Source organism: Sardina pilchardus, chromosome 10 (assembly GCF_963854185.1).
Source record: "Sardina pilchardus chromosome 10, fSarPil1.1, whole genome shotgun sequence".
Lineage (NCBI taxonomy): Eukaryota > Metazoa > Chordata > Actinopteri > Clupeiformes > Clupeidae > Sardina > Sardina pilchardus.
The window spans coordinates 22,717,645-22,727,644 of NC_085003.1; the positions used below are offsets into that span (position 1 = coordinate 22,717,645).

A 10,000-nucleotide genomic window follows, 5' to 3' on the forward strand; every position below is an offset into this window, starting at 1 on the left:
CCATAGCAGCCATACCTCCTTGGGCCGTGCCAGTCAGGGTTAGCTAGTGCCATGCCTTCTTTGGGCATTGCCAGTCAGGGTTAGCGAATGCCATGCCTTCTTTGGGCATTGCCTGTCATGGTGAGCTAGCGCCATAGCAGCCAGGCCTCTTTCGGCCGTGCCAATCAGGGTTATCTAGCGCCATATAGCAGCCATGCATTCTTTGGGCCGTGCCAATCAGGGTTAGCTAGCACCATATAGCAGCCATGAATTCTTTGGGCCGTGCCATTCAGGGTTAGCTGGCGCCAAAGCCAGCTTCATGTTGTCTTCTGTCTGTCCCGGAGCTTGTTAGCGCGTTGTTGTTTGGGAGTCTGTATTTACAGGAAAATCAACGCTTTTAAATGATGGAGCAACAAGGCCTCCCTGAGCCAGAACACAGTCACCTGTAATGAATCCATCCGAGGGCATTTGAGCCCGGGACATTCATCAGCGGGCACTCGTGTTTGCATTAGAGAGCTCAAGGGAAGTGTTGTTCCTACAGCAGAGAGCACCATAACTCACTCTACAGGATTATACTGTACAAGGGGCACCATGTTCAAATAGACTATACATACTGTAGAACATGCAGAATATGGTGACGCTTGTGCTGTGTTCTAATCTGTCAGTGCTGTTCACAGTGAAACACAGTGCAATATGTCAGTTCTATTCACAGTGAAACACAGGGGAATATGTCAGTTCTATTCACAGTGAAACACAGTGCAATATGTCAGTTCTACTCACAGTGAAACACAGGGGAATATGTCAGTTATATTCACAGTGAAACACAGTGCAATATGTCAGTTCTATTCACAGAGAAACATAGGAGAATATGTCAGTGCTATTCACTGTGAAACACAGTGCAATATGTCAGTTCTATTCACTGTGAAACACAGGGGAATATGTCTGTGCTACTCACAGTGAAACAGGTGAATATGTCAGTGCTATTCACAGTGAAACACAGTGCAATATGTCAGTGCTATTCACAGTGAAACACAGGGGAATATGTCAGTGCTATTCACAGTGAAACACAGTGCAATATGTCAGTGCTCCATAAGTTTCTCTGTCCATATACAGTACTTGAAGCCCTGATAGTCTTCTTGTGTGTCTGTATGCTGTAGATGGAGTATGGTCTCTATTCTCTGTTCTCTGAAGTGAAGAGCTTCTGGTGTCATGTTCAGTCAGTGGAGGCTCTGTGAGCCAAAGCACACCTCTCCCCGACGACTGCCATCTGTGGTGAGGGGGGGGGGGGGGGGGCACCAGGAAGTGCCACATCCACCCCGGGGGCCTCCCCCCACATCTGTGCCCATTCTCCCGGAGGGAGGCGGGGTGAGATGCTGACTAACAGCCCTTAATGGAGGGGGGGAGGGGCTGTTTCATTATCACCTGTCCTGCGAGCTCGTTAGCAGCAGGAGCAGGCCGCTAGCGTCTTGGCCCGTCAACCTATCAGAGCGTCTGATCAAATGTAGGTCACGCAGTCTCAGCTTTTGCTATTGCTGCGGTCGCGGTCACTTGTAAGGGTGTCTGATAGCCAAGCACGTCACATCCACGGCCCTTTCTAGATTGTCCCGCGAAGTGATATAACCACACACACACACACACACCCCACCCTCCAAATGCCTTCTAATCAATGATTCATAACGCGAGCCGGAGTGGAGAATAACAAGCTCTGCGTCTGCGTCTGCCTGCCAGGTAGACAGTGATGGATGTGCTAATATGACTGTAATGTAAAATAAAGGCCATTTTGTCAAAGCAACTTTGCATTTGATTAAGGGCTTTTGGAGGAAAAGCACTGAGCTGTAGTGTGTGTGTGTGTGTGTGTGTGTGTGTCTGTGTGTGTCTGTGTGTGTCTGTGTGTGTCTGTGGCTGTGTGGGTGCGTGCGTGCGTGCGTGCGTGGTGGGTGTGCTTTGTGACTGTTTCTATACATGAGTGTGTATATGAGTGTGTTATCAGCGACTGTGGGCATGTATAATACTCAGCTAATGAAATCCAGTTGTGTGATTCTGCACTAATTGCCTTGCATACTTTCACTATGATCAACTACTAGGATGCATCCAGCAATATTGACTCAGTTGTCCAATCTCTCTTCTCTCCTTGCAGTGACCATCTCGACCAGCACCTACTTCGACGGGCTGCTGGTGACCGGTCTCTACACGTCCACGACTGTCCAGGCTGCTCCCATCCCCGCCCCAGCCGCCTTCGGCTTCGGTAAGTCCCCGATTACCTCATCCTCTCACACCCCGCCAACGAGCCCCGACCGCATCCTCAGTCAATTCGAGTCTCGGCGGAGATCTCACACACACACACATACACAGAAAAAAAAAAAAAAAAAAAATGACCCACCAGTCCAGCCACACCACTGGAATTCCACAGCATTCACAATTCCAAACCAAGCAGAACGAAAAAGCATGCTGTGTTTGTGTGGGAGTCGGGGTGGTTCCGCGGGTGGGTCCCAGTGGGCGGTAGTGGAACCTCAGTTTCTCACACTCACGGGTCAGGCTCAGGCAACTGGCTCCGTCCTCCAGAGAGGCCGCCGGGAGGACAACGATACCGGTCCAGCCAAACGGGACTCCAGAACCAAACCAAACAGCGGCCATGTTCTGACAGGACATGATGGATGAGCTAGATACTGTGGCTTTGGGTCTTGTGTTTCCCTGCTGACGGGGAAAGCGATATGAAGATGTTAAATCCCTGGTGGTGGCGAGCCATATTACAGACCACAGGCGTAGGCCCATCAGTGTGTCGCAGAAACAAGTGCTCAGCCAAAAGCCTATTATAAGTGGCCATGTTGAAGTAGATGTTGGCCTTTGCTGACCACACATTTATTTACTTAAGACTCCAGCTAGTTTCCAGAGAGTTTCCAGTAACGTCTGATGAACATTATTGTTGAGTGATGACTCCACGTTTTCTATCATTTGCAAATATTTCATTTAAATCATGTTTGTCTGACCAATCCATGCTTGGATTCCCGCTTTCTCTTAGCTGTTTAGATGCTTGGAGTGTGTGTGTGTATATATATATATATATATGTATAATATTATACTGTATACATGCATGTTGTCTGGTATTACTACACAACGTCCAAGAAATATGCCCTCGACACTCTCACACAGACTCTTACAAGTCTGCTACTCTTTGTATGCATGTGTGTGTGTGTGTGTGTGTGCGTGCCTTTGCCCAAGTGTGTGAGTGCAGTCATGTAAAAGTCACTCTCCTCTTTGAAAAGCCAACTTTCCAAAACTCCACTGCCACAGCTAAGCTTTTGCCACTGCTATTCATCCCTGTCCATCCATTTAAATCATCATCGGATAGATTGGCGTGCCTCTCTCTCTCTGGACGAACTTGACAGACCCCTAGCTAATTAGCAGGGTATGTGCTGTTTTGACAGTGTCAGTGATCTTTCAGACAACGCTGTGAGAATGCTGTCTTTTCTCAGGAATGGTTCAGATGCCCTCACAGGAGAGGGCTGTTGCAGAGGGCGCATGTGTCAGTGGCCCCAGCGGTTTCTTTTGGAGCTCTTACTGACACAAAGCAAGCATTCTGCTCGGCTGACGTGCTAACCGCACATGTGTTGCAACTTAGCAGAGCATCTGTATTAACAATCTCTGTTACAAGCTCCTCTCCTCCATGTTCAGTTCATCCTGTCGCGGTGCGGCGCAGCGCAGCGCTGCACTGTCAGTCTACTCCTGGTTGCTTGGGTCCGTGGGGAGTCATATGTATCCTTTTGTGTAGCAGTGCGAGAAGTTTGTTAGTGCATAAAGAGTCCTAAAGTTTGCGCGCCCCTCTCGCACACCCCCCCCCCCACACCCACCCCACCCTCCCCCGCTGCGGCCCTCGGACTCTGCCAGGCTTGACAGGAGGGTTCCGCTGCGCTGAGCAGCCTCCCGCCGACCGGCTGAAGGACTCGGCATTGTCAACAGCTCCGCTCTGATTACCGGCAGGCCTCCTCTTCCCGCCCCGCCACTTGCTCTCGCTCGGAAAAAAAAGCGCTCCTTTAGGAGTCTCTGGTGCCAAACGCCCGGAACCGGCGGAGCCTGAACTGAATTTAGTGCGAGCCGAGCGAGCTATGCGGGTCGCACCCGTCTCCTCTTTTATTTCCCCAAAGGCTTTCGCTCACATTTGAGTGTCTGCACTTTATATTGCCACCATACGCAGGCTATTTTCCTGTTAGAGTGGAGGCGCAGAGGATTGACAGAGGGAGAGAGGGATGTGTGTGTGTGTGTGTGTGTGGGGGGGGGGGGGTGTTGTTTTATTGGGGTTCCCCTCAGGCTGTGACAGACTGTGGTGGGCTGGGAGTCGAGCGCGCTCGCATCTGTGGGAAGAGGCAGAGGTGGCTCTGGAGCCTCTAGAATCCAGGCCATGGCTTTGGAGGATAAGAAAAACAGATATAAACGTTGATAAAGTGTGTGTGTCAGAGAGAGAGAGAGAGAGAGGGAATGAGAGCGAGAAATAAAGTGTGTGTCAGAGAGAGAGAGAGAGAGAGAGAGAGAGAGAGAGAGAAAGGAAAACAGAGAGAGTGGGAGATAGTGTGTATGTGTCAGAGAGAGAGAGAGAGAGAGAAAGTGGCTAAATCCAAAAACAGATATAAACATTGATATAGTGTGTGTGTCAGAGAGAGAGAGAGAAACAGAAAAAGAGAGAGAGAGACAGAGAGAGAAACAGAGAAAGAGAGAGAGAGACAGAGAGTTTGCCCTACGTCTACATTTGGAAGTTCTCCACCGAGTTCCCGTCCAACGGAGTGACCAAGGGGTTGACCAGCTTGACCTCTTCATCTGTATGAAACAGGACACCACTCATTGCATCATCTGACCACATTTGCAGGACAGAATACGGTAGATTATTTTATTGACAACAGCCTGAAAGCATGTTTATGATGTTGCCTGCATGTTGTAAATAGCAACAGTGAACTCCGTTTCAGAGTACTTGAATGGTCACATTTCTATCTATTGTATGTAACAGAGCATCAAACTCAGAAAAAAATCAGTTCACAATTCAATCAGTGCTCTCTCAGCCGTGCAGCCTGCGTCGGAAAATGCTCCATTTGGAGGGGTGGGTCATCACTCCTCCTACAGTAGATCGTAAAAGAAACAAGTCCCACGACCCTTGAATGTGAACATGCAGACCGGGGAGGGGCAGGCCCAAGTGGTGTGATGCTGGACACAGGGACAGAGAACACACACTCCTCTAGGATTTGGTGGAAAGTCAGGGTGAGACAATGGACAAGCTGTGGAGCTCTGTGTGTGTTTTTTAGCCTCCATGGCAGAGGGAGAGAGGTTATGCAACCAAAACACATGAGTCAGTTTTCAGAGAGCTGTGGTTTTCGTTACACCATCGATCCCTTCGGAAAAACACAGACATCTCCCGCGGGAGGCGAGACCGGGCCACGGCTCGCACTGTCTGCTTTTGTCGAGCGTCGCCGAGAAAGCGCTCCTCAAAGTCGTCACGGGGGGAGAAGAAAAAGCGACCTCGACGAGTCTATCCCTGAAGGAGCTGTCAGTCAAGCGCCAGGGCTTGTGTGAGTCCAGGGCCCTCGGATGGGCAGCGCTGAGCCTGTTCTTGCCCACAGGCTGGTGCCATCTTCTCTCAAAGCTGGCGCTGGTGCTCGGCGTTGGCACTGCGCTGCTCAGGGAGCGCCGGGGGTGCCAGGGGGCACTGTCTGCCTGGGCAGATACTCCTCCTCTGAAGGCTGCTGCCCAGGGCCACGTCTCGGCTTGTTTCTTGTTGGACAAGGGATGGTACCACTGATCCGCAACCCAACCAGCCTCGGAGTCTGAGAGCTTTCATGGCAAGCCATCCTCTGTTCAGAGACCAGTCAAAAGAGATAGAGGGAGAGAGAGACAGAGAGAGAGAGAGCGAGAGAGAGAGAGGCTTGGGGGAGGCAGAAGGAAAGCGAACGAGAGAGAAATAGAGAGAGGCTAGGGGCGACAGAAGGAAAGCGAGCAAGAGAGAGAAAGAGAGAGAGTGTGAGAGAGAGAGGCAGGCATGAGGCAGGCTGTAGGGGAGAGGGTGAGAGGAGGTGGTGCAGATGTGTGCAGCTGCCCATGTCTGTGCCAGATTGCGGGAGACATGTGGTTGGCAGATGGGTCCTGACACGGCTCTGGTGACAGCAGCAGCAGAAAGTTCCGTACTGTTCTCTGGCCGCACGCAGCAGTGCCATCCACAACTACCTTCGTTTCATCGCCACGGAAACGCACTTCAGCCGCCAACACACAATCTGAGCGCGGCTCAGTCGAGAAATATTTAAAGCGAAGCCGTGGCGAGACTGAACATGGAGTCCCCATGTCTACTCAGGCACCTACAAAAGACTGCCTTACACATACAGAGAGAGAGAGAGAGAGGGAGAGAGAGGGAGAGGGAGAGGGGCAGAGAGAGAATGTGTTAGCCGGTCTGGTGGTTGATGTGGTCGGGCCTGCGGTTCCATGCAGACAGGCCGACTTCTGACCGGTCTCAGGGGAGAACACACCCCTCAGGCCTCCTGTCAGGAGAGCCGCCGCTGCGCTAGCCACGGAAAACTCATTAAGTAGAGAGAGAAGAGAGAGAGAGAGAGAGAGTGAGAGAGAAAAAGCGAGAGAGAGAGGGGGAAGAGAGAAAGAGAGAGAGAGAGAGAGAGACAGAGTGAGAGAGCGAGACAGACAGGGAAGCTCAGACGCCATCATCTCTATTTTATTGGCACCCAGTCACCCCAAAAAAACAATATCATGCGGCTGTACACTCCCAATAAAACAGAGCCAATGCCCAAGTCCTAAACAGCTCTGTTTTTGTTGTTTCTTTTTCATGGAGCTGAAGGGGGAAAAAAAACACCCACACATCGGGAGTTAGCCCCAGGGTGGCCGTGAAGGAGAGTCAGAGGGTGGACACGCAAAAGGGCGCAAGTTACTTGGACATAGAACACACACTGTATAAGAAGAGATTAATGGACTGAGAGGAGAGAGAGAGAGAGAGAGAGAGAGAGAGAGAGAGAGAGAGAGAGAGAGAGAGAGAGAGAGAGGGGGAGAGAGAGCGAGAGGGAGGGATGGAGAGATGGAGAGATGGAGAGAGGGAAGAATTGGGAGAGAGACGCACTGGCAGGCTAGGAACTGGTGTGTCCTGCGGGTGGCTAACCACAAACATTTATGCTGCTGTAATTGGAAGGGTAGTATGCAGTGGGTGTGCATAGAGAGTGTGTGTGTGTGTGTGTGTGTGTGTGTGTGTGTGTGTGTGTGTGTGTGTGTGTGTGTGTGTGTGTGTGTGTGTGTGTGTGTGTGTGTGTGTGTGTGTGTGTGTGTGTGTGTGTGAGAGCGGTTTTGCATAGTGTGGACACAATGCGTACCAAAACAACACTCCATCACACTCACGCAGCCACACTCCAAACACTGGACAATCAGGCAGAAGAGGGGGAAACAGAGCGCTCGAGGAGAGGGGAGGAGAAGCGAGGGATGAGGAGGAAAGGAGAGTAGAGGAGAGGGGTGAAGAAGAAAAGAGAGTAGAGTAGAGGACAGTAGAGGAGAGGAGTAGTAGACAGTAGTGCCCATTGACTGCAGGCTTGTGTGAACACACTCACGAGGGCCCTGCCACAGACTGGCTCAGCAGGAGCCTGGCTGGCAGACAGACTAGGGCAAACGTGCTCCCCAGATCATGTAGACACAACACACACACACACACACACACACACACTCAAAGACACACACATACACACACACACACACACACACACACACAGACACACAGTCCGCACACACACACACACACACACACACACACACACACACACACACACACACACACACACACACACACACACACACACACACACACACAGACACACAGTCCGCACACACACACACACACACACACACACACACACACACACACACACTCAAAGACACACAGTCCGCACACACACACACACACACACACACACACACACACACACACACACACACACACACACACACACACACACACATGGCGCGCACACACACTGCAGGTCTAGTGAGACACACGCTGAGCCAAGTCCACTTAAGTCAGGCAGGCAGGCAGTCCTTGGCACTGGCATCCCTCTCATCTGAGACACGTGGAGTCAAGTTAGTTAGGAGTATGAGCATGTGTGTGTGTGTGTGTGTGTGTGTGTGTGTGTGTGTGTGTGTGTGTGTGTTAAATCAGGGTGTGTTTGTGTGTGTCTGTGTGTGTGTGTGTGTGTATATGTGTTTTTATATGTTCTAAAAGTATATGAGCAGTATATGAGGAGTTGTGAGTATATGTACATGTCTGTAGTGTGTGTGTGTGTGTGTGTGTGCGCGCGTGTGCGTGTGTGTATGTGTGTGTGTGTGTGTGTGTGTGTGTGTGTGTGTGTGTGATGGAGGTGGGGACTTGTAGCATCCTCTCTGCCAGAAAAGCAACATGAGAGGAGCCTGACTCAGCTTCAGGGGAATTTCAGCTGCTTTGTGCCGTAGCCTTCTCTCTCTCCTCTCCCCTCTCTCTCTCCTCTCTCCTCCCTCTCTCTCTCTCCCTTCTCTCCCCTCCTCCCTCCCCCACTCTCCCTCGTCTCCTCCTTCTGGGTTCTAATCCTTTAGAACGCGCTTTCGTTCCATTCCAGGAAATTTGTCTCTTAAAGAAGGAGCTCTGGCATAGTTTAGATTTGCCCGGTTTCAACTGGCGTCCCCTTTCATTTGGACTCTCCCTCTATTGCTCACATGTCTCATAACAAGATCTCCCCGCTTTGGTTACCTACAAAAGAGCCCATTTGTACTGACACACCTGCACGTGTTCACAATGATCTAGAATGCAAGGTCAGTACTAACTGTATAGTGTGCATATTTGCATGGAGGAGCTGTTGGTGCGACCAGGAAGCTGAATTCGTGTCCTTGGTATTGTCAGTGCCGTGCTCTACTCTTTGAGAACTGTGACCCTCTTGAATGATAATAATAATAACAAAAAAACATGTTTATCAGTTCAGGCATGAATAGTCTCAGAGCCACAAACATTCACAAAGCAGTCAGGTGAGGAGCGACAGAGAGAGAGAGAGAGAAAAGGGAAGAGAGAGAGAGAGAAAAAAAGGGACAAGAGAGAGAGAGAGAGAGAGCGAAGAGCACAAGGAACAGAGTCAAAGAGTGAAAAACAGTGCGTGTGTAGAAAGTTCAATAAAACAAGTAAACAAAACAGCAAGTAAAGTGGAGAAGAGGTAGACTGGGTTAGAAGAAAATGAGGAGAGAGAGATCGAGAGAGAGAGAGAGAGAGAGAGAGAGAAAGAAAGCGCACGCATACATGCACGTGAGAGAGAGAGAGAGAGAGAGAGAGAGAGAGAGAGAGAGATAAAGAGAGCGAATGCGGGAGAGAGCAAGTGAGAGGGAGGGAGGCAGGAATGGAGAGCTGTTATTCCAAGTGATGTGCTTTGTGACTCTTGTTTACGCCGCTCTGCTGATGCAAGGAGCTTGTAGTCAGTGATGGATGACTCGTTTGTTTGGGCCCGATGATTTGGTCAGATTTGCATACATGTATTCATTTCCGGTGTGTATTATGTATTAATAGGCATAGGAGAGGGAGAGGGAAGGAGAGGGAGAAAGAGAGAGATGAAGAGAAAAGACAGAGAGAAAGTGAGGGTAGGAGGGAGAGAGAGGCGGTGACAGATCTGGTCTGAAACCAGTTTGGACAGCGCACTGACAGATCTGGTCTGAAACCAGTTTGGACAGTGTGCTGACAGGCAGCTGAGCTCCATCTCCAGCCCAGTAACGGATTACACTCCACTCACACACCTGCAAAATTAAACATTAAAATCTGTGTGCACCTTGACCTCAGAGAGCTGCACACACACACACACACACACAGACACACACAGACACACAGACACACACACACACACACACACACACACACACACACACACACACACATAGACATCATCCACAGTCGTCATCCACATCATTGTGCCTTGTTCATGGTTCCATGTCAAGACACTGTCAGTGTTGAGTAGAAGTATGGACAGCTGCCAGCCGGTGACACACAACA

The 10,000-nt window shown here is 50.4% G+C and overlaps 1 protein-coding gene across 1 annotated transcript in view; it reads left to right on the forward strand.

Annotated features, from left to right (window-relative positions):
* The window catches only part of reln (reelin), a 137,864-nt gene that overhangs the window by 26,654 nt on the left and 101,210 nt on the right, over positions 1-10,000 (forward strand). The window contains exon 2 of the mRNA XM_062547073.1: positions 2,117-2,224. Within this exon, the coding sequence (XP_062403057.1) occupies positions 2,117-2,224 (108 nt within the window). The remainder of the gene's footprint in view (positions 1-2,116; positions 2,225-10,000) is intronic.